This window comes from Carcharhinus amblyrhynchos, unplaced genomic scaffold (assembly GCF_965287045.1).
Source record: "Carcharhinus amblyrhynchos unplaced genomic scaffold, sCarAmb.v2.hapA chromosome_1091, whole genome shotgun sequence".
In the NCBI taxonomy this organism is placed as follows: domain Eukaryota; kingdom Metazoa; phylum Chordata; class Chondrichthyes; order Carcharhiniformes; family Carcharhinidae; genus Carcharhinus; species Carcharhinus amblyrhynchos.
The window spans coordinates 2982-27615 of NW_027650831.1; the positions used below are offsets into that span (position 1 = coordinate 2982).

Here is a 24634-nt window from a genome sequence, read left to right on the forward strand (position 1 = left end):
CACGCAGACACGAGGAGAATGCGCAAACTCCGCACAGACGGTGACCCCAGCCGGGAATCGAAGCCGAGGCCCCTGATACTGTGAGGTGTGGTGACATCGCTGTGTCACCCAAGCCGCAGGAAGGCAACAGAGGTCGGGGGGGGGGGGCGGGGGGACGGTGGGGGGAGAAGGCTGGGATTGTGGGGGAAGTAACGACATCAGGTTGATGAATCACTCTTCCTCACCCGTTCCACCTCTTCCCCTTCAGTCTCTCGTCCTCTCTCCCTGCCCCCTTTTCCCTGTCTATCCCACACCAGCAATGATGGGCACTGCTGCCTCGGAGCGCCGGGGACCCGGGTTCGATTCCCGGCTCGGGTCACTGTCTGTGCGGAGTCCGCACCTTCTCCCCGTGTCTGCGGGGGTTTCCTCCGGGTGCTCCGGTTTCCTCCCACAGCCTGAAAGACGTACTGGTTAGGGTGTCATTGGCCGTGCTAAAATTCTCCCTCAGTGTAACCCGAACAGGCGCTGGAGCGTGGAAACTGGGGGATTTTTGCAGTAACTTCATTGCAGTGTTAATGTAAGCCTTCTTGCAACATCAATAAATTAATTTGAGACTTAGACCTCCAACCTTTCCCGTTGCTCCATCTAACCAGCTCTGCTCTCCCTCTACCTCCCACAGGATGTGTCTCCAGAATTCCTTCACCCTTGATTCTCCCGTCTACTATATGACCATGCTCCGAGTCCGGGAACGTCTCCTGGTGGGAAACCTGAAAGGAAACCTCTTCGTCTGGAGCCCAGAGGAGGGAATACGGACACTGATGAAGAGGTAGGATTTGATATGATTTATTATTGTCACATGCATTGGGATACAGCGAAAAGTATTCTTTCTTGCACGCTTTCCAGAACAAAGGGCAGTACGATGGCATAGTGGTTAGCATTGCTGCCTCACAGCACCAACGACACAGGTTCAATTCCCGCCAATTCCTGTCCGTGTGGAGTCTGCACATTCTCCCCGTGTCTGTGTGGGTTTCCTCCGGGTGCTCCGGTTTCCTCCCACAGTCCAAAAGATGCGCAGGTTAGGTGGATTGGCCGTGCTAAATTGCCCCTTAGTGTCAGGGGAACTAGCTAGGGTAAATGCACAGGGTTACAGGGGTGGGGCCTGGGTGGGATTGTGGTCGGTGCGGACGCAATGGATCGAATGGCCTCCGTCTGCGCCGTAGGGATTCTGTGTTCGTAGCGAAGGAAACGAGAGAGTGCAGAATGTAGTGTTACAGTCATTGTTAATATACAGAGAAAGATCAACTTAGTGCGAGGTGGGTCCATTCAAAAGTCTGGTGGCAGCAGGGAAGAAGCTGTTCTTGAGTCGGTCGGTACGTGACCTCAGACTTTTGTATCTTTTTCCCGACGGAAGAAGGTGGAAGAGAGAATTTCCAGGGTGCGTGGGGTCCTTGATGATGCTGGCTGCTTTTCCCTGAGGCAGCGGGAAGTGTAGACAGAGTCAATGGATGGGAGGCTGGTATGCCTGATGGACTGGGCTACGTTCATGACCCTTTGTAATTTTTTGCGGACTTGGACAGAGCAGGAGCCCATACCGAGCTGTGAGACAACCAGAAAGGATGCTTTCTATGGTGCATCTGTAAAAGTTGGTGAGAGTCGTAGCAGACATGCCAAATTTCATAAGTCTCCTGAGAAAGTAGAGGTGGGATGGATAGGATAGAGGTGGAGAGACTCTTCCCGCTCAGAAAGGACAGTAGGACTAGAGGGCACAGCCTCAGGATAAAGGGGGGGAGCGGTTTAGAACGGAGTTGAGGAGGAACTTCTTCACTCAAAGGGTGGTGAATCTCTGGAATTCTCTGCCCGTTGAAGTGGTGGAGGCTGCCTCGCTAAATATTTTTAAGACGCGGGTTGATGGGTTTTTGATAAGCGAGGGGATTAAGGGTTATGGGGAGAGGGCGGGAATGTGGAACTGAGCCACGACAGATCAGCCATGATCTCATTGAATGGCGGGGCAGGCTCGAGGGGCCAGATGGCCTACTCCTGCTCCTATTTCTTATGTTCTTATGTGTTGGTGAGCTTTCTTAACTTATAGTGTCAGCATGGAGAGACCAGGTCATGTTGTTGGTGACCTGTACACCTAAAAACTTGAAGCTCTCGACCATTTCTACTTCATCCCCATTGATGTAGACAGAGGCATGTTCTCCACTACGCTTCCTGAAGTCGATGACTATCTCCTTCATTTTGTTGACATTGAGGGAGAGCGTCAGATTCAACAAGATCTGGACAATATCCAGGCTTGGGACTGACCTGTGGCAAGTAACGTTCGCGCCACACAAATGCCAGGCAATGACCATCGCCAATAAGAGACTGCCGCCCCTGACATTGTAACCATCACCGAATCCTGCACCCCCCCCCCACAAACTATCAACATCCTTGGGGTTACCATTGGCCAGAAACTCAACTGGTTTCACCACATAAACACAGTGGCTACAAGAGCAGGTCAGAGGCTGGGAACACGGCGGCGAGTAACTCACCTCCTGACTCCCCCCAAAGCCTGTCCACCATCTACAAGGCACAACTCAGGAGTGGAACCCTCCCATTTCACTCAGAGGGTGGTGGGTGAGTGGAACGGCTACCAGCGGTGGTGGTGGTGGAGGCAAATTCAATAGAGTCTTTTAAGAGACTTCTGGATGAGTACGTGGGATTTAGTAAGATAGAGGGTAGATAGATAAGCCTAGTAGGTAGGGACATGTTCGGCGCGACTTGTGGGCCGAAGGGCCTGTTTGTGCTGTAGTTTTTCTATGTTCTGTTGGCTTGGATGGGTGCAGCTCCAAGAAGCTTGATACCATCCAGGACAAAGCAACTCGCTTTGATGAGAGCCCCATCCACAAGGGTGGCACAGTGATTAACGCTGCCGTTCTCGGTGATTAATGCCGCCACCCCATAGCACCAGGGACCCGGGTTTGATTCCCGGCTTGGGTCACTGTCTGTGTGGAGTTTGCACATTCTCCCCGTGTCTGCGTGGGTTTCCTCCCACAGTCTGGGAGATGTGCGGGTCAAGGGGCATTGGGCCGTGCTGAATTCTCCCTCAGTGTAACCCGAACAGGCGCCGGAGTGTGGCGACTGGGGGATTTTCATTGCAGTGTTAATGTAAGCCTACTTGTGACACTGATCCATAACCTTAAACATTCACTCCCTCTGCCACCGACGCTCAGTAGCAGCAGTGTGGACCATCTACGAGAGGCACTGCAGCAATCCACCAAAGATCCTTAGACAGCACCTTCCAAACCCACGACCATTCCCATCTAGGAGGACGAGGGGCAGCAGATACATGGGGAACACCACCACCTGCAGTCCCCCTCCGAGCCCCACTCACCCTCCCGACTTGGAATTACATCGACTGTTCCTTCGCAGTCGCTGGGTCAAGATCCCAGAATTCCCTCCCTAACGGCATTGTGAGTCAACCCACAGCACGTGGACTGCAACGATTCAAGAAGGCAGCTCACCACCACCTTTAATGCGGAGTTTAATGCGGGAAAGTGTGAGGTAATTCACTTTGGCAGGAATAACAGATGTGTAGAGTATAGGGCTAACGGTAGGACTCTGAATAGTGTGGATGAACAGAGGGATCTAGGTGTATGTGTACATAGATCCCTGAAAGTTGGGAATCAAGTAGATAAGGTTGTTAAGAAGGCGTACGGTGTCTTGGCGTTTATTGGTAGGGGGATTGAATTTAGGAGCAGCAGCGTCATGTTGCAACTGTACACAACTCTGGTGCGGCCGCACTTGGAGTACTGTGTGCAGTTCTGGTCCCCACATTACAGGAAGGATGTGGAGGCTTTGGAGAGGGTGCAGAGGAGGTTTACCAGGATGTTGCCTGGTATGGTGGGGAGGTCCTATGAGGAGAGACTGAGGGATTTGGGGTTGTTTTCGCTAGAAAGAAGGCGGCTAAGAGGGGATCTTATTGAAACATATAAGATGATTAGAGGTTTAGATAGGGTGGACAGTGATAGCCTTTTTCCTCGGATGGAGAAAGCTAGCACGAGGGGGCATGGCTTTAAATTATGGGGTGGTAGTTATAGGACGGATGTCAGGGGTAGGTTCTTTACCCAGAGGGTGGTGAGGGATTGGAATGCCCTGCCTGCTGTGGTTGTAGATGCGCCTAGTTTGGGGGCGTTTAAGAGATCCGTGGATAGGTTTATGGATGGAAAGGGATTGGTTTAGGTTAGAGAGTCATTGTTTTTTTAATTGGTCGGCGCAACATCGTGGGCCGAAGGGCCTGCTCTGCGCTGTAATGATCTATGTTCTCAAGGACAGCGAGGGATGGGCAATAAATGCTGGGCCCAGCCACCGACGCCCATGTCCCACGTATGAATAAGAAAAGTGGGAGGAACGCTGGACGGCGATGGGGAGGGGAGAAAGTGGACGGTCGGAGGGCGGATAACGGATTGGGGGGGTGGGGGGGAGGAGGCAGCAGACGGTGACAGGGGAGGGACACTGGACAGTGATGGGTAGGGAGACCCGAGCCCCAGATGAAAGACGGGGGAGACGAGGAGCGGCTGCCAGAAGGTTTATGAGGGCGATGGACAGGGAGGGTGGTACTGGAAAGATGTGGGTGGAGCGGGGCGGGGAGGGGGCAGACAGTCCACGTCAATTTGGGGGAGGAGGAAAGTCATTCTCCCTCCCCCCTCCCCCTCCCCCTCTTGCCCTCTTCCCCTCTCCCCCTCCCTCTCCCCCACCCCCCCCCCCTCCCTCTCCCTCTCTCTCCCGTCCCCCCCCTCTCTCCCGTCCCCCCCCTCTCTCCCGTCCCCCCCCTCTCTCCCGCCCCCCCCTCTCTCCCGCCCCCCCCCTCACCCCCTCCCCCCTCCCTCTCACCCCCCTCCCCCTCCGTCTCACCCCCCTCCCCTCTCTCTCCCGCCCCCCCCCTCTCTCTCCCGCCCCCCCCTCTCTCTCCCGCCCCCCTCTCTCTCTCCCGCCCCCCTCTCTCTCTCCCGCCCCCCCCTCTCTCTCCCGCCCCCCCCTCTCTCTCCCGCCCCCCCTCTCTCTCCCGCCCCCCCTCTCTCTCCCGCCCCCCTCTCCCTCCCGCCCCCCCTCTCTCTCCCGCCCCCCCCTCTCTCCCGCCCCCCCCTCTCTCCCCCCCGCCCCCCCCTCTCTCTCGCCCGCCCCCCCCCTCTCTCTCCCGCCCCCCCCTCTCTCCCGCCCCCCCCCCTCTCTCCCGCCCCCCCCCCTCTCTCCCGCACCCCCCCTCTCTCCCGCCCCCCCCCTCTCTCTCCCGCCCCCCCCTCTCTCTCCCGCCCCCCCCTCTCTCTCCCGCCCCCCCCCCTCTCTCCCGCCCCCCCCCCTCTCTCTCCCGCGCCCCCCCCTCTCTCTCCCGCGCCCCCCCTCTCTCTCCCGCGCCCCCCCTCTCTCTCCCGCGCCCCCCCTCTCTCTCCCGCGCCCCCCCTCTCTCTCCCGCGCCCCCCTCTCTCTCCCGCGCCCCCCCTCTCTCTCCCGCGCCCCCCCTCTCTCTCCCGCGCCCCCCCTCTCTCTCCCGCGCCCCCCCTCTCTCTCCCGCGCCCCCCCTCTCTCTCCCGCGCCCCCCCTCTCTCTCCCGCGCCCCCCCTCTCTCTCCCGCGCCCCCCCTCTCTCTCCCGCGCCCCCCCTCTCTCTCCCGCGCCCCCCCTCTCTCTCCCGCGCCCCCCCTCTCTCTCCCGCGCCCCCCCTCTCTCTCCCGCGCCCCCCCTCTCTCTCCCGCGCCCCCCCTCTCTCTCCCGCGCCCCCCCTCTCTCTCCCGCGCCCCCCCTCTCTCTCCCGCGCCCCCCCTCTCTCTCCCGCGCCCCCCCTCTCTCTCCCGCGCCCCCCCTCTCTCTCCCGCGCCCCCCTCTCTCTCCCGCGCCCCCCCTCTCTCTCCCGCGCCCCCCCTCTCTCTCCCGCGCCCCCCCTCTCTCTCCCGCGCCCCCCCTCTCTCTCCCGCGCCCCCCCTCTCTCTCCCGCGCCCCCCCTCTCTCTCCCGCGCCCCCCCTCTCTCTCCCGCGCCCCCCCTCTCTCTCCCGCCCCCCCCCTCTCTCTCCCGCCCCCCCCTCTCTCTCCCGCCCCCCCCTCTCTCTCCCGCCCCCCCCTCTCTCTCCCGCCCCCCCCTCTCTCTCCCGCCCCCCCCCTCTCCCTCCCACCACCCCCCCCTCTCCCTCCCACCCCCCCCCCTCTCTCCCGTGCCCCCCCCCCCCTCCCCCAAACGTACAGTCGCTCACTCTCTTCCCCCTTTTGTCTCCCGAAAGCTTCGCTTGCTGTTTTATCGTCTCCCGAGTGATGGAGAGGCCGGACGGCTCGCTGCTGGCTGTCGATTCTCCCCGACGGGTTACCGTTCTCACCCTCACCGGCAGGCCCCCTTCCGAGGTGAGTGCCCCGCCAGCCAGTTCTGGTTCGCTTACCCCCTTCTCCCGCTGCCCACTGCGCGGCCCCACCCTGTGACCCGGCGACTCCGGCTAAATCTGCCTTTGAACTTTGAGAAGCCGTTTCCCCTGCCCGAGCTCGGTGGTTAGCACTGCCGCCTCGTGGCAGGGACCCTGAGCGCTTTTCAAAAAACATAAATACTTGGATCCGCACCTTATGCAGCGTAAGGTGCAGGAATTATAGAATCCCTGCAGTGCCAAAGGAGTAAAAAGTCTGACAACACCAGGTATAAGTCCAGCCGATTTATTTGACAGTAAACTCACTAGCTTTCGAGGTTACCCTCTTTGTCAGGTGAATGGAGAGTTCTGGCCTCAGACAGAGCATATAAAGCACAGACAGTTTACAGATTACAGATTAGAATGCGAATCTTTACACCTAACCTGCTGTTCAAGTCTTAAAGTGGCCGACAGCTGCGGCTGTATAGGGCACTGGTGAGGCCGCAGCTGGAGTACTGTGTGCAGTTTTGGGCGCCGCACTTACGCAAGGATATTTTGGCCTTGGAGGGAGTGTAGAGGAGGTTTACTAGGCTGATACTGGAGTTGAGGGGGTTGAGCTATGAGGAGAGGCTGAATAAACTAGGCTTGTACTCGTTAGAGTTTAGAAGAATGAGGGGAGATCTCACTGAGACGTATAAGATGATGAATGGGATGGATAGGATAGAGGTGGAGAGGCTCTTCCCGCTCAGAAAGGACAGTAGGACTAGGGGGCACAGCCTCAAGATAAAGGGGGGGACGGTTTAGAACGGAGTTGAGGAGGAACTTCTTCACTCAAAGGGTGGTGAATCTCTGGAATTCTCTGCCCGTTGAAGTGGTGGAGGCTGCCTCGCTAAATATTTTTAAGACGCGGGTTGATGGGTTTTTGATAAGAGAGGGGATTAAGGGTTATGGGGAGAGGGCGGGAATGTGGAACTGAGCCACGACAGATCAGCCATGATCTTGTTGAATGGCGGGGCAGACTCGAAGGGCTAGATGGCCTACTCCTGCTCCTATTTCTTATGTTCTTATGACAATGTGTGTGGAAGGAGTGCTGATGTTGTCCACTCACATCCTTCCACTCACGTTGTCGGCCACTTTAGGTCTTGAACAGCAGATTAGGTGTAAGGATTCGCATTCTAATCAGTAATCTCTAAACTGTCTGTGCTTTATATGCTCTGTCTGAGGCCAGAACTCTCCGTTCACCTGAAGGGGCTAACCCCGAAAGCTTGTGCGTTTACTATCAAATAAATCGGCTGGACTTAAACCCTGGTGTTGTCAGACTTCTTACTGTGTTTACCCCAGTCCGACGCCGGCATAGCCACACGGTGCCAAAGGAGGCCATTTGGCCCGTCGAGTCTGCACCGACCACAATCTGATGCAACCCCCCCCCCCCCCCCAACACAATAACCCCGTGCATCTACCCTAGCTAGTCCCCCTGTCACTAAGGGGCAATTCAGCACGGCCCATCCACCCAACCAGCACGTCTTTGGGAAGAAACCGGAGCACCCGGAGGAAACCTGCGCAGACGCGGGGAGAACGGTGCAGCGTCAGTGACCCAAGCCGGGAATCGAACCGACCCTGGGTCCCCGGCGCTTTGAGGCAGCAGTGCCACCACCCCCTCCACCCCACCCCACCCCACCCACCAACTTTGTGGAAGGTGGGATTAGAAAAGTGCACCTTGGGCTGACACGGGCAAGATGGGCCAAAGGGCCTCCTCCTCCTGTGCTGTAAACGTCAGGCGGGGAACTGGTTTCTGAGAATCTGCCCGAATGAAATCGTGCGCGCATTGTCCCGCAGGTGGGAGAGGAGGAAGAGGCGGACCAGGAGTCCACACAGGAGTCGGAGGTGGATCAGGACACGGAGGCAGGAGAACGGGACGGGGAGACGGATCCGGATCCGGGCACGGAGGCAGGAGAACGGGACGGGGAGACGGATCCGGGCACGGAGACAGGAGAACGGGACGGGGAGACGGATCCGGGCACGGAGACAGGAGAACGGGACGGGCAGACGGATCCGGGCATGGAGGCAGGAGAACGGGACAGGGAGACGGATCCGGGCATGGAGGCAGCAGAACGGGACGGGGAGCCGGATCCGGGCACGGAGGCAGGAGAACGGGACGGGGAGACGGATCCGGGCACGGAGACAGGAGAACGGGACGGGGAGACGGATCCGGGCACGGAGGCAGGAGAACGGGACGGGGAGACGGATCCGGACGCGGAGCAGACTGCGGAGTCCGGACAGCAGGACGAGGAAACGGATCAGGACCCGGACTCGGAGACGGGGAACGCGGGGCCGGAGCGGGATGAGGAGCTGCTGAGCGTGAGCTGCAGTGGCTCCGTGGTACCCTGGGGCTGGCGCAACCCAGAGGCCTCCGACACGTCGGTGTGGCTGACTGTGGTGAGGGAATCTGGCACGGCGTTGGGAGGAGGTAAGGCTCGAGGGCCGGCGCGCGCTGCTGCCTCACTGCGCCAGGGCCCCGGGTTCGATTCGAGCCTGCTCGGCCATCCGCTACGATCGTGGCTGACCGTCCAGCTCAATAGCCTAATCCTGCTTTCTCCCCGTAACCTTTGATCCCGTTCACCCCAAGTGCTATATCCAGCCGCCTCTTGAAAACATTCAATGTTTTGGTGTCAACTACTTCCCGTGGTAATGAATTCCGCAGGCTCACCGCTCTTTGGGTGAAGAAATATCTCCTCATCTCCGTCCTAAATGGTCTATCCCGAATCCTCAGACCCTGATACTGGACTCCCCCCCCACCATCGGGAATATCCCTCCCTGCATCTACCCCGTCTAGTCCTGTTAGAGCTTTATAAGTCTCTATGAGATCATAAGAACGTAAGAAATAGGAGCAGGAGTAGGCCATCTAGCCCTTCGAGCCTGCCCCGCCATTCAATAAGATCATGGCTGATCTGTCGTGTCTCAGTTCCACATTCCCGCCCTCTCCCCATAACCCTTAATCCCCTCTCTTATCAAGAACCCATCAACCCGCGTCTTAAAAATATTTAGCGAGGCAGCCTCCACCACTTCAACGGGCAGAGAATTCCAGAGATTCACCACCCTTTGAGTGAAGAAGTTCCTCCTCAACTCCGTTCTAAACCGCCTCCCCTTTATCTTGAGGCTGTGCCCCCTAGTCCTACTGTCTTTTTTGAGCGGGAAGAGTCTCTCCACCTCTATCCTATCCATCCCATTCATCATCTTATACGTCTCAATGAGATCTCCTCTCATTCTTCTAAACTCTAACGAGTACAAGCCTAGTTTATTCAGCCTCTCCTCATAGCTCAACCCCCTCAACTCCGGCATCAGCCTAGTAAACCTCCTCTGCACTCCCTCCAAGGCCAAAATATCCTTGCGTAAGTGCGGCGCCCAAAACTGCACACAGTACTCCAGCTGCGGCCTCACCAATGCCCTATACAGCTGCAGCAAGACCTCCCTACTTTTATATTCAATCTCATTCTTCTGAACTCAAGTGAAAACAACCCTAACCTGGTCAACCTCTCCTCACACATCAGTCCCACCATCCCCGGAATCAGCCCGGTAAACCTTCGCTGCACTCCCTCGAGATCAAGAACATCCTTCCTCAGAAAAGGAAACCAAAACTGCACACAATACTCTAGGTGTGGCCTCCCCAAGGCCCCTGTATAATTGTAACAACACATCCCTGCTCCTGTACTCCAAACCTCTCGCAATGAAGGCCAACATGGCCGTTTGCCGCCTTTACTGCCTGCTGCACCTGCACGCTTACCTTCAGTAACCGGTGAAAAGAGCTTTGACCTCGTGTCCCTGTTCCCATCTGTGTTGAACCCGTACGTCACAGCAGAGAGAGAGTCCATTCAGCCTTGCCAGCGCTGTTTAAAGAGCTAACCAACCAGTCCCTCCAAAAGCTTTGCTCTTTCTCCACCGTCCTCCAGATCTCTATACATCTTAAGTCAGTTTTTGTCTTAGGGAGGGACTGCAGAACGTGTGTGTCTTTCACTGTGCAGTCGGACAGTGCATTGTTATACTGGAGTTCTTCAAGCCCCTAGTCAAAAGATTGTATCGAGCAGGTTCCCTCCCGAGAACTAACCCCGAAACCCCTAAAGAAGAGGAATACCTCGCCTTATAATCTGTAAAAGGTGTGTGCGAGGTGGTGAGCACCTCCTACTGGTTAAATACAAAATAAATCCCTGACACTGCCCCTAAAATCAACTCATAACAATTTATTCATCTAACCGTGAACAAACTATGAAACTATTAACAAGCTGAATAAATCCCTTTTTGTTAACTATTCCCGGATAAAACAGGATTCTAATGGAATGCTGTTGGAATAAATACAATTCAAAGAACAAAAAACAAAAACAGCCCGGGAAACAGGCCCAACGAGCCCACGCCGCCATTTTAAACATTACCAGTCCCCCCCCTCCATCCATGACCCTTATCTATGCCCACTCTTTCCCACTCATTAACAAAAAATAGAATTTAGTCACTTTCTAAATTACAACCAGGTTTTGCCTTCTGGAATATTCGGGGCCTTCTCTGTTGATTCTTCTGTCTGGATCTTCTTTCTTCTTTGGTACATTTGGCTATCTCAGTGGCGCTTTTTCTCTAAGATAGCGATGAAGCTATGAGAGCCAGCGATTCTCTCTCTCTAGAGTTGAGAGCTGAGAGCGTTAGCAGTTGCGCAGCTCTCTTTGTCCCACTGCCCCCTTCTTTTATACGCGTGATGACGTATCAATATTTCCACCGAAAGGAATGGTCCTAGGTTTGGTATAACCTTTTTTGATAAAACAATTAAACTAAATTGAATCACAAGTGAACATTCTGTCAATCTTATTGGCAAAATAATTAAACCGAATTAAATTAACCGAGGGACAAATCAAAAGGAGCGGTCCCCAAAAAGAAGGGAGGCACCCAAAACAAAAGACAAAGCAGAAATGAAACTTAAAAACGTCAAAACTAACTCGCGATTAAAGGAGTCGATAATACACACCAGTCCCAGCGGTGCCCAGTGGGCATGGAAGGTCTCAACAGTGCCCTCGGACACGGCATGCTCCCTCTCCCGGCGTACCCAGCTCCGAATCTAACCAAAGAACAAAAACCAACAACACAGCACGGGAAACAGGCCCTTCTGCCCAACGAGCCCACGCCGCTATTTTAACATTGAGTCCCCTCTGCACCCATGACCCTTGTCTATGCTTATGGCACTCCGCATTGAGGGAAGACTAATTTAGGGACAATTTGTTACACCAGTCAGCCTAACAGCACATCTGCGGGGCGTGGGAGGAAACCGGAGCACCCGGAGAAAACCCATGCAAGCACGGGGAGAATGCGCAAACTCCCCACAGACACCGGCCCAAATCCACGTGTCTGCACAGCAATCAGCGATAGTCACTGAGCTGTGGTGTCAACCGTGCTGGAGGGGCAGACGTTTGGGTCACGCAACCCTTTTGGTCGCCTGCTGCCTGGACCTGTTTTTATGGCAAATTTAGCCTAGCCCAGGAACAGGTTCACGAGGAGGTCGTCCGTGTTTCCCGCCCTGCCCCCAAACCACCGTCCTGCCCCGCCCCCCACCGCATATCCGTAAATGAGGAGCAAGTGTAAACAAAACATCAACAGAAGGTTTTTGACTGGGACTTTTAGAAGCCCTACAGTACAGAAGGAGTCCCTTGAGTCTGCACCGACCACAATCCCACCCAGGCCCTACCCCCATATCCCTACATTTTCCCTGCGGAAAAGTGTGGGGTAATTCACTTTGGCAGGAATAACAGATGTGTCGAGTATAGGGCTAACGGGAGGACTCTGAATAGAGTGGATGAACAGAGGGATCTAGGTGTATGTGTACATAGATCCCTGAAAGTTGGGAATCAAGTAGATAAGGTTGTTAAGAAGGCGTACGGTGTCTTGGCGTTTATTGGTAGGGGGATTGAATTTAGGAGTCGCAGCGTCATGTTGCAACTGTACAAAACTCTGGTGCGGCCGCACTTGGAGTATTGTGTGCAGTTCTGGTCCCCACATTATAGGAAGGATGTGGAGGCATTGGAGAGGGTGCAGAGGAGGTTTACCAGGATGTTGCCTGGTATGGAGGGGAGGTCCTATGAGGAGAGACTGAGGGATTTGGGGTTGTTTTCATTGGAAAGAAGGCGGCTAAGAGGAGACCTTATTGAAACATATAAGATGATTAGAGGTTTAGATAGGGTGGATAGTGATAGCCTTTTTCCTCGGATGGAGAAAGCTAGCACGAGGGGGCATGGCTTTAAATTAAGGGGTGGTAGTTATAGGACGGATGTCAGATGTAGGTTCTTTACCCAGAGGGTGGTGAGGGATTGGAATGCCCTGCCAGCTGCAGTTGTAGATGCGCCAAGTTTGGGGTCATTTAAGAGATCCGTGGATAGGTTTATGGATGGAAAGGGATTGGTTTAGGTTAGAGGGTCATTGCTTTTTTCTTAATTGGTCGGCGCAACATCGTGGGCCAAAGGGCCTGTTCTGCGCTGTAATGTTCTATGTTCTATGTTCTACATATTATACCCACTAATCCCTCTAACCTATACATCCTAGTACACTAAGGGGCAATTTTTAGCATGTCCAATCAACCTAACCCACATATCTTTGGAGTGTGGGAGGAAACCGGAGCACCTGGAGGAAACCCACGCAGACACGAGGAGAATGTGCAAACTCCGCCCAGACAGTGACCTGAGCTGGGAATCGAACCCAGGTCCCTGGAGCTGTGAAGCAGCAGTGCTAACCCACTGTGCCACCATGCCGCCCCAGGGTGTGTAGCCTATGGTATTCAATGTAGACGTAGCTCACGGATTCCCCAAGGTTGTCCCATGCTGTCAAAACCATCAGATTTAAATTTAATGGGTTCTTGGTATCCTGATTCAAATTGATTGGCTAAATTCAAAAGCCTGTTGTCCTGGTTAAAAACTGCTGCTTGGCCTTTCGATAGAATAGTTTCAGTCTGGGCTCTCTGTGTGCTTTTTAAAGTCTCGAATCACAAAATAAAAAACAACCACAGTTTAAAGAACAAAGAACAGCACAGGAACAGGCCCTTCGGCCCTCCAAGCCTGCACCGGTCACATTGTCCTAGCTTGACAAACCTCTCATATCCTTCTATTTCCCGTCTGTTCCTGGTGTCCATCCAGATAAATCTTAAACGTCACTAACGTATCTGCCTCAACCACCTCACTTGGCAGCGCATTCCAGGGCCCCACCGCCCTCTGTGTAAAAAAAACTGCTCCCCCCCCCGCCCCCCACATCTCCACCCAACCTCCCCCCCCCCCCCCCCCCCCCTCACCTTGATCTTGTGCCCCCCTTGTAATTGTCATTTCCACCCTGGGGAAAAGCTTCCAACTGTTCACCCTATCTATACCCCTCATCATTTTATAAGCTTCTATCAGGTTGTTCCTCAGCTTCCGTCTTTCCAAGGAGAACAATCCCAGGGCGGCACGGTAGCACAGTGGGTTAGCACTGCTGCTTCACAGCTCCAGGGTCCTGGGTTCGATTCCCGGCCTCGGGGTCACCGTCTGTGTGGAGTTTGCACATTCTCCCCGTGTCTGCGTGGGTTTCCTCTGGGTGCTCCGGTTTCCTCCCGCAGTCCAAAGATGTGCGGGTTAGGTTGATTGGCCGTGCTAAGAAATTGCCCCTTAGTGTCCAGGGATGCGTAGGTTAGAGGGACTAGTGGGTATAATATGTAGGGATATGGGATAGGACCTGGGTGGGATTGTGTTCGGTGCAGACTCGATGGGCCGAAGGGCCTCTTTCTGCACTGTAGGGTTTCTAAGGAAGAGTTTATTCAATCTCCCCTCATAGCTCATACCCTGCATACCAGGCAACATCCTGGTCAACCTTTTCTGGGCGTTCTCCAAAGCCTCCACATCCTCCTGGTAGTGCGGTGACCAGAATTGGACACAGTATTTCCAAATGTGGCCTCACCAACATTTTATACAACTGTCACATAGTTTGCCAACTTTTATACTCGGTGCCCCGTCTGATGGAGGCAAGCACGGGATACGCTTTCTTCACCACCTTTTCCACCTGTGCTGCCACTTCTAAGGATCTGTAGACTTGCAGTCCCAGGGACCATGCAATGCTTTCCCCCCTGCATAATCAAGGACCCCCACGCACCCCGGACGTTCTCTCTCTGCCATCTTCCATCGCCAAAAAGATATAAAAGTCCGAGATCGTGTACCAAGAACAGCTTCTTCCCTGCTGCTGTCAGACTTCTGAATGGGCCTATTAAGTTGATCTTTCTCTACACCGTAGCAGTGACTGTAACACCACATTCTGCACTCTCTCCTTTCCTTCTCTGAGCCGTGTTGCCGGCCGCACAGTCTGTTTTAACCCTTGTACGGCGGACAAATAACTACGAGTAGACGTCTTATAAGTACAACCAATATTTATTTAAACCCACACAATCAATAATCACCCACCCGACCAACAATAAGTTACCTTGCGGGAAAATACTAGAATTCAAGTCCAATACAAGACCTTGACTTAACTTTTGCGTGACTGGCAAGTACCCAAGCAGATATTGGCCTTTTCCTGTGTGCTGGTCTCGGTAGTCGTCTGCGTAGTCTGGTCCTTTGGTCTGGCCTGGCACTCTGGCTCTGGTCTTCCTTCTTGGGTGTGGTGGCTCTCCTCTTGCTGGCGATGGTCACCATTGTTGTAGCTCGTTCGTGGGGTCAGAGAGAGAGAGATTCCTGGTTGTGCAGCATCCTTTATACCCCGTCTGGTTTCACGCCCCTTTTTTGGCCATTGCCAATCAATCGATCAGGACTTGATCCCCCCTGATCGATAAGAGTCCAATCGGGTGCTACCGCACCGATCTCTGGGTGTGTCCCTGGCGGCCACGTCTGTGGGTGCTGGAGGCACAGAGGTCACATACCTTCCTCCTAAATAAGGATTCACGGTGCCCCTATGTCTGGTACACAACCCAGTGTGACCAGAAAGTCCCTTTCATCCTGGAGATGGCCCATATCCTGTGTATTTACTCATCAGGGTTGCAGCCTGTTTGTCTGTCGGTTTAGTTTCTTGCCCAATTGGCCCAGAGTGCTTTACAAAACACCATTTCAGCTGGCCCGTTTGGCTACAACGGTATACCCTGTCTGTAAAACGAACAAAAGAATAATACTTTTCGCTGTATCCCAACACATGTGATAATGATAAATCAAACAAATCCTTTTCCTTCTCTCTTATGTACTCTATGAATGGTATGCTTTGTTTGTATAACGCAAAAAACAATACCTTTCACTGTATCCCAATACATGTGACAATAATAAATCAAAATGTAGCAGTGTGCAATTTTAACCAACGCCAAATTCTAGCTTCATACCTCCCAAACTATAATTACTCGACCCTACGTCGCAACAGTACACTTAATATTATTTGTGCCCCTCCTCTCCTCCAGCTCGGATGCTGCTGTGCGCGGACTCGCGGGGATCACTGTGGTGCTCCGAGTGGGACCCCACTGCCGTCCCAGAAGATGAGTTGAGCCAACAATATTACCAGCCACCAACCACCTGGAGGCACAAACAGGTAAACAGGACGCGCGCGACTCTCTGGTACGGTTACAGGCGGCGGGCTTTGGGTTGGGTCAGGGCTTCACCCTGTATCTAACCCCGTGCTGTACCTGTCCTGGGAGTGTTTGATGGGGGGACAGTGTAGAGGGAGCTTTACTCTGTATCTAACCCCGTGCTGTACCTGTCCTGGGAGTGTTTGATGGGGGGACAGTGTAGAGGGAGCTTTACTCTGTATCTAACCCCGTGCTGTACCTGTCCTGGGAGTGTTTGATGGGGGGACAGTGTAGAGGGAGCTTTACTCTGTATCTCACCCCGTGCTGTACCTGTCCTGGGAGTGTTTGATGGGGGGGACAGTGTAGAGGGAGCTTTACTCTGTATCTAACCCCGTGCTGTACCTGTCCTGGGATTGTTTGATGGGGACAGTGTAGAGGGAGCTTTACTCTGTATCTAACCCCGTGCTGTACCTGTCCTGGGAGTGTTTGATATTTTTATGTATCTCACTTAGTTTAACGTTGATAATATTTCTACTCCAGGTTCACTCTGACAGGGTGACGGCAGTGTCTGACACCACTGACTTGTTTGTGACTGCCTCCTGGGATCGGACTGTGCGTCTGTGGGATCGCGAGTCAATGAAACAGGTAAACACTTGATTGTCTGCTGCTCCCAGCTCTGTCACCTCCTCTTCGCTCTCACTCCCGTCTTCTCTCTCAATTGCTCTCCCACTCTCCCCACCTCATTCTTTCCCTCTCCCCCCCTCCCCCCCCCCCAGCTCCTCTGCCCCCAACCCCCACGCTCTGCCTCTCTCTCCCTCTCTCTCTAACCTGCTCTGCGTCTCTCTCTCCGCCCACAGGTTGGTCTCTTTACCTGTCAGGCCGCTGTTCTGTGCCTGGAGGTGAACCCGGTCGACCCTGGGGTGGGGGTCTGCGGAGACGCCTCGGGAAATGTCTACTTCCTCAAGTGGAGCAGCCGCACCCTCGATGGGTAAACCTGTAGGTGGACGCGGAGAGAAACGCGACGGACAGCCATACCCGAAAATCGGAGCGGGCGAGGGCATTAGTGCCGGAACTGTCATTCGAAGAGCTTAATAATCTTATCGGACGGTCTCTCCATCAGGGACGCCTTTTCAAGAGTTTGGGGGGGGGGGCCTCTCTGTCAGGAACCCCTCTTAATTTAAGAGTCTCTCCGTCAGCATAAAGTGAGCACTTTCTGATAATGGTCTGAATTCATGGGTGAATTGTCTGTAGATGGGACAGCGAATGTCTTCAGGGACCGAGCGAAGGGTTTTTACTCTTTGGGAGTGTAAAAATTCTCCTGGTCTGTCGGGTTAATTTAAGCTACTTTTTCTTTTGGGGCCAAGTTGAATCTTACAATCGTTGAGTTGGGTCCTTTCTCGCTCTCACTCATTAGAGCGGGGGTTGGTGGAGGGGAAGGGGGGGGTGGGTTGCAGTGGGCTACAATTGCCCTTAAGCTTCACACAGCTCCATTCTGGAATATTTCTCTGCACAGCGGATAAATAACAGAGGGTGTGAGTTTACGCTGAGCGTGTAGGCCAGAAGCGGCTAGTGCCAGCATGATTTGTACCGTATGTGGGTGATAACTACTCAGTAAAAAAGGAATGATACCCCAGTGTCTTGTCTATGTGTGTTACTTTCTTTAAATTAGCTGTTTTATGGGATTTTAAGGAGAACGTAGAACATTATAGCGCAGTTACAGGCCCTTCGGCCCTCGATGTTGCGCCAACCTGTGAAACCGATCTAAAGCCCATCTAACCTACACTGTTCCAATATCATCCATATGTTTATCCAATGACCAGTTAAATGCCCTTAAAGTTAGCGAGTCCACAACTGTTGCAGGCAGGGCATTCCACGCCCTTACTACCCTCCTGAGTGAAGAACCTACCTCTGACATCCGTCCTATAATTACCACCCCTCAATTTAAAGCTACGTCCCCTCGTGTTAGCCATCACCATCCGAGGAAAAAGGCTCTCGCTGTCCACCCTATCCAATCCTCTGATCGTCTTGTATGCCTCAATTAGGTCACCTCTTAACCTTCTTCACTTTAACGACAGGCCTTTGACAAGGTCCCTCATGGCAGACTGGTGCAGGAGGTGAAGTTGTATGGGATCAGAGGTGAACTGGCAAAGTGGATACAAAACTGGCTCGGCCAAAGAAGGCAGTAAGAAGTCTCACAACACCAGGTTAAAGTCCAACGACCTGAGGGATAACCTCTTCAGACAGAGGGTGGCGCGTGTATGGAATGAGCTGCCAGAGAAGGTGGACGGTTGAGGCAGGTACAATAGCAACATTTTAAAAAGCCTTTGTAGACACAGCGGTTAGCACTGCTACCTCACGGTGCCAGGGACCCGGGTTCGATTCCCGGCTTGGGTCACTGTCTGTGTAGAATCTGCATGTTCTCCCCGTGTCTGCGTGGGTTTCCTCCGGGTGCTCCGGTTTCCTCCCACAGTCTGAAAGACGTGCCGTTTAGGTGCATTGGCCGTGCTAAATTCTCCCTCAGTGTACCCGAACAGGCACCGGAGTGTGGCGACTAGGGGATTTTCACAGTAACTTCATTGCAGTGTTAATGTAAGCCGACTGTAATACTAATAAATAACTTTATATAGGGAAGAAGGAAAGGTGAGAGTGCAGAACTAGTGTTACAGTCATAGCTAGGGCGTAGAGAAAGACCAACTCAAAGTCCATTCAAAAGTCTGACGGCAGCAGGAAAGAAGCTGTTCTTGAGTCAGTTGGTACGTGACCTCAGACTTTCGTATATTTTTCCCGAAGGAAGAAGGTGGAAGAGAGAATGTCCGGGGTGCGTGGGGTCCTTAATTTTGCTGGCTACTTTTCCAAGGCAGCGGGAAGTGTAGACAGAGTGAATACTTGGGTTTTTACAATAATTGACAAGGGTTTCATGGATAGAATTGAATAGGTTAGGACTTTATTCCCTGGAGCGTAGAAGAGTGAGGGGAGATTTGATAGAGGTGTATAAGATTTTGATGGGTAATAGATAGAGTGAATGCAAGCAGGGTTTTTCCACTGAGGCTAGGGGAGGAAAAAAAACCAGAGGGCATGGGTTAAGGGTGAAAGGAGAAAAGTTTAAAGGGAATATTAGAGGGGGGCTTCTTCACACATAGAGTGGTGGGAGTGTGGAATGAGATGCCGGATAAAGTGGTAAATGCGGGCTCACTTTTAACATTTAAGAAAAACTTGGACGGGTTTATGGATGAGAGGGGGGTGGAGGGATATGGTCCAAGTGCAGGTCAGTGGGACAAGGCAAAAATATGGTTTGGCACAGACAAGAAGGGCCAAAAGGCCTGTTTCTGAGCTGTAATTTTCTATGGTTCTATGGTCACTGTTAGATTTCTCACTCCAGAGTTTTATTGAATTCAAATTTTACTACCTGGTGTGGTGGGTTTCAAAGCTGGCTCCCTCATATCATAGAATCCATACAGTCCAGATGGAGGCCATTCAGCCCATTGAGCCTACACCCATGTCAATTCCACCCAGGCCCTATCCCCATAACCCCACGTATTTACCCTATTGATCCCACTGACAGTAAGGTGCAATTTAACATGGCTAATCCACCTAACCTGCACATCTTTGGACACCAAGGGACAATTTAGCATGGCCAATCCACCTAACCTGCACATCTTTGGACACCAAGGGACAATTTAGCATGGCCAATCCACCTAACCTGCACATCTTTGGACACCAAGGGACAATTTAGCATGGCCAATCCACCTAACCTGCACATCTTTGGACACCAAGGGACAATTTAGCATAGCCAATCCACCTAACCTGTATATCTTTAGACACCAAGGGGCAATTTAGCATGGCCAATCCACCTAACCTGCACATCTTTGGACACCAAGGGACAATTTAGCATGGCCAATCCACCTAACCTGCACATCTTTGGACACCAAGGGACAATTTAGCATAGCCAATCCACCTAACCTGTATATCTTTAGACACCAAGGGACAATTTAGCATGGCCAATCCACCTAACCTGCACATCTTTGGACACCAAGGGACAATTTACCATGGCCAATCCACCTAACCTCCACATCTTTGGACACCAAGGGACAATTTAGCATGGCCAATCCACCTAACCTGCACATCTTTGGGAGCAAACCGGAGGAAACCCATGCAGACACAAGGAGAACATGTAAACTCCACACTAACATTGACCCAAGCCAGGAATCGAACCCGGGTCTCTGGTGCTGTGAGGCAGCAATGCCAACCACTGTGTCATATCGTCATCACTATAGTGTCAATTTCAAATCCATGGTAGTCGCAACAGTTGTCAGATTTATAAAACATCCGGGAGCCAATGAATAAAGTTTTCTCAATGTATTTATTATTGTCACAAGTAGGCTTACATTAACACTGCAATGAAGTTACTGTGAAAATCCCCTAGTCGCCACACCCTGGCGCTTGTTCAGGTTACACTGAGGGAGAATTTAGCATGGGCAATGCGCCCTAACCAGTACGTCTTTCGGACTGTGGGAGGAAACCCACGCAGACACGGGGAGAATGTGCAAATTCCACACAGCCGAGCTGGGAGTTGAACGCAAGTCCCTGGTGCTGTGAGGTAGCAGTGCTAACCACTGTGCTGCCCGCATGAGCCAATCTACAAATGGTCAAGGAATTGCATCCTCATTCGTCCTGTATGTTAGTGGTGACACTGTTCTGAGGGTCTGATTTAGCTGATGGACGTGGTCCGTCCAAAGATCTCAGGGAGTGGCGTGAGGAGAGTGATTACAAATGTGAGAAACGCAGCTCACAGTCAAACCATTTTAGTCGCGTCACGTTCCGAAGGAGCAAGATATTTTCTTTAACGTTCTTGCAAGACCGGGTGCCCAAAAAAAATAGGCACACCTTACATCGATTTGCAGCACATTTTTATACTTTTTGTTTACAAGCATTGTAATGGCTTTGCAATGTGGTGTTCTCCCCTAATTGGTGGTCCCTGTCCCATCCATGTGTTGTCATTCCCCTATTGGCTCGAGGTGCCCCAAGTTTCCATCCCCTCTACTCCCCATCTAACAATGTCTCCTGTTATCACAAGAGTGCATTAGCAAACTCATCCATCTTATCCAACACTGTTACATGTCCAGTTCAGATCGGCGGTAATCAATCTTTTGCCAACTTAATCACTGCTGTCCTGACCTTTGGTGAGGCCGCAGCTGGAGTACTGTGTGCAGTTTTGGGTGCCGCACCTGCGCAAGGATATTTTGGCCCTGGAGGGAGTGCAGAGGAGGTTTACTAGGCTGATACCGGAGTTGAGGGGGTTGAGCTATGAGGAGAGGCTGAATAAACTGGGCTTGTACTCGTTAGAGTTTAGAAGAATGAGGGGAGATCTCATTGAGACGTATAAGATGATGAATGGGATGGATAGGATAGAGGTGGAGAGACTCTTCCCGCTCAAAAAAGACAGTAGGACTAGGGGGCACAGCCTCAAGATAAAGGGGAGGCGGTTTAGAACGGAGTTGAGGAGGAACTTCTTCACTCAAAGGGTGGTGAATCTCTGGAATTCTCTGCCCGTTGAAGTGGTGGAGGCTGCCTCGCTAAATATTTTTAAGAAGCGGGTTGATGGGTTCTTGATAAGAGAGGGGATTAAGGGTTATGGGGAGAGGGCGGGAAAGTGGAACTGAGCCACAACAGATCAGCCATGATCTTATTGAATGGCGGGGCAGGCTCGAAGGGCTAGATGGCCTACTCCTGCTCCTATTTCTTATGTTCTTATGTTCTATCTCAGTGACCTTTTTCCCCTTTAGGGAGTATGCTCAGTTGTAGAAACAACACAGCTTGCATACCATTTGTTACAACCTGGACCTTACACATTCCTACAGAATGTGGTGTATGTGCCTCACTGCACACAGCACATCTGCTGTTATTCTTACACTACAGACAGTCTCTTTATTGTCCCTGACTATTGCTCTGTTCAGCATCAGTGAATTTTATGTCCTGTGTTTGTGACTAAAAATCACAGTTGTTCCCATAATGTGGGCTATCAATGTGCCTGACTATATCCAGCCTACCTGACTTTAGGCTATTTCTCTATGGTGTACAGGTATATGTGTTAACAGCATCTTTACCTGTTGCTCACACAAATTTGAGAACACGAGCAGTGTAGGCGGCCCCCCCCCCCCCCCTCGGATGTCTGCCATATGAGAGGAAAACCACTTTTCGGTCCTTGATTGTAATTTCCTCTAACCCTCTGTGGATCTGGAACCTGGAGTATTGTGCACAGTTTTGGTCCCCTTATTGAGGAAAGATGTAGTGGCATTGGAGGCAGTTCAGAGGAGGTTCACAAGATTGATTCCAGGGGGTGAGGGATCTGTTGTAGGAAGAGAGATTGAACGGTTTAGGCCAATACTCTGGAATTTAGGAGAATGAGGGGAGATCAAATTGAGGTACACGAGAAGATAAAAGAACATAAGAACATAAGAACATAAGAAATAGGAGCAGGAGTAGGCCATCTGGCCCTTCGAGCCTGCCCCGCCATTCAATAAGATCATGGCTGATCTGTCGTGGCTCAGTTCCACTTTCCCGCCCTCTCCCCATAACCCTTAATCCCCTCTCTTATCAAAAACCCATCAACCCGCTTCTTAAAAATATTTAGCGAGGCAGCCTCCACCACTTCAACGGGCAGAGAATTCCAGAGATTCACCACCCTTTGAGTGAAGAAGTTCCTCCTCAACTCCGTTCTGAACTGCCCCCCCTTTATCTTGAGGCTGTGCCCCCTAGTCCTACTGTCTTTTTTGAGCGGGAAGAGTCTTTCCACCTCTATCCTATCCATCCCATTCATCATCTTATACGTCTCAATGAGATCTCCCCTCATTCTTCTAAACTCTAACGAGTACAAGCCTAGTTTATTCAGCCTCTCCTCATAGCTCAACCCCCTCAACTCCGGTATCAGCCTAGTAAACCTCCTCTGCACTCCCTCCAAGGCCAAAATATCCTTGCGCAGGTGCGGCGCCCAAAACTGCACACAGTACTCCAGCTGCGGCCTCACCAATGCCCTATACAGCTGCAGCAAGACCTCCCTACTTTTATATTCAATCCCCCTCGCTATGAAGGCCAGCATCCCATTCGCCTTCCTGACCACCTGCTGCACCTGCAGGCTGGGTTTTTGCGACTCATGCACAAGGACCCCGAGGTCCCTCTGCACCGTCGCCTGCTGCAGTTTTTCGCCACGTAAGTAATAGTCCTTCCTACCATTCTTCCTACCAAAGTGGACCACCTCACACTTGCCAACATTAAATTCCATTTGCCATTTCCTGGCCCATTCGCCCAGCCTATCTAGATCCTTCTGCAGACTCTCCACACCCTCCGCACAATTTGCCTTTCCCCCAATCTTGGTGTCATCAGCAAATTTCGACACCCTACACTCGGTTCCCTCCTCCAGATCATCTATATAAATGGTAAATAGCTGAGGCCCCAGCACCGACCCCTGGGGCACCCCACTAGTCACCAACCGCCAATCCGAATAGCATCCATTGACCCCCACTCTCTGCCTCCTATTTGACAACCAATCCTCTATCCACGCTAACACCCTACCCCCAACTCCATGTCCTCTGACCTTCTGCAGTAACCTCTTGTGAGGTACCTTATCAAACGCCTTCTGAAAATCCAGAAAGACCACATCCACCGGCTCTCCTCTATCCACCGCCCTAGACACATCCTCATAGAACTCCAGTAAATTGGTCAGACACGACTTCCCTTTAATGAAACCGTGTTGCGTCTGCCCTATCAAGCAATTCCCTTCAAGATGCCTCGCAATTTCCTCCTTAATGACGGATTCTAACATTTTACCTACCACAGACGTTAAACTAACCGGCCTGTAATTCCCCGCCTTTTGCCTGGCACCCTTCTTAAACAACGGCGTAACATTAGCCGTTTTCCAATCCTCCGGCACTTCCCCGGAATCCAGCGACGTCTGGAAAATAACCACCAAGGCATCCACTATCACCTCCGCCATTTCTTTCAGAACCCTCGGATGCATTCCATCCGGTCCTGGGGACTTGTCCACAATCAGCCCCTCCAGTCTGTCGCGCACCACCTCTCTAGTAACAGTAATGTCATTAAGACCCTCCAGTCCTACCACCTTTCCAGATTTGGATAAAATAGATGTGAAGCAGATGCTTCCTCTTGTGAGGCATTCTTGGACAAGAGGTCATGGTCTTAGGATAAGGGATAGCAAATTTAAAACAGCTGAGGAGAAACTACAAAGGGTTGTGTATCTGTGGAATTCACTACTCCAAAGTGCTGTGGATGCTGGGATAGTGAGTACATTTGAGGAGGAGTTAGTTAGACAGATTTTTAATGGGTATTGGGTTGAAGGGCCATGGGGAGAAGGCAGGAAAATGGGGATGAGGAGCATATATCAGCCATGATCGAATGGTGCAGGGGACACAATGGGCCGAATGGCCTAATTCTGCTCCTGTATCTCATGAACTTATGAAGGATCTAGATAGGCTGGGCGAATGGGCCAGGAAATGGCAAATGGAATTTAATGTTGGCAAGTGTGAGGTGGTCCACTTTGGTAGGAATAATGGTAGGAAGGATTATTACTTAAGTGGCGAAAAAACTGCAGCAGGCGACGGTGCAGAGGGACCTCGGGGTCCTTGTGCATGAGTCGCAAAAACCCAGCTTGCAGGTGCAGCAGGTGGTCAGGAAGGCGAATGGGATGCTGGCCTTCATAGCGAGGGGGATTGTATATAAAAGTAGGGAGGTCTTGCTGCGGCTGTATAGGGCA

General features: G+C 52.5%; 1 protein-coding gene across 1 annotated transcript; it reads left to right on the forward strand.

The window, feature by feature from the left end:
- Positions 1-663: 663 nt before the first annotated feature.
- Positions 664-17492, forward strand: LOC145340512 (uncharacterized). The gene is made up of 6 exons (XM_080184981.1): positions 664-805; positions 6231-6348; positions 8178-8808; positions 15763-15890; positions 16408-16512; positions 16725-17492. The coding sequence occupies exons 1-6, from the start codon at positions 705-707 to the stop codon at positions 16857-16859; spliced, it is 1218 nt and encodes a 405-aa protein (XP_080041107.1). The 5' UTR covers positions 664-704; the 3' UTR covers positions 16860-17492.
- Positions 17493-24634: the final 7142 nt, after the last annotated feature.

Coding starts and splice junctions, on each gene's coding strand:
- LOC145340512 (XM_080184981.1), top strand. CDS start 705: ATGACCATGCTCCGAGTCCGGGAACGTCTCCTGGTGGGAAACCTGAAA. Junction 6,349..8,177: donor CCGGCAGGCCCCCTTCCGAG/GTGAGTGCCCCG, acceptor ATTGTCCCGCAG/GTGGGAGAGGAGGAAGAGGC. Junction 16,513..16,724: donor ATCGCGAGTCAATGAAACAG/GTAAACACTTGA, acceptor CTCCGCCCACAG/GTTGGTCTCTTTACCTGTCA.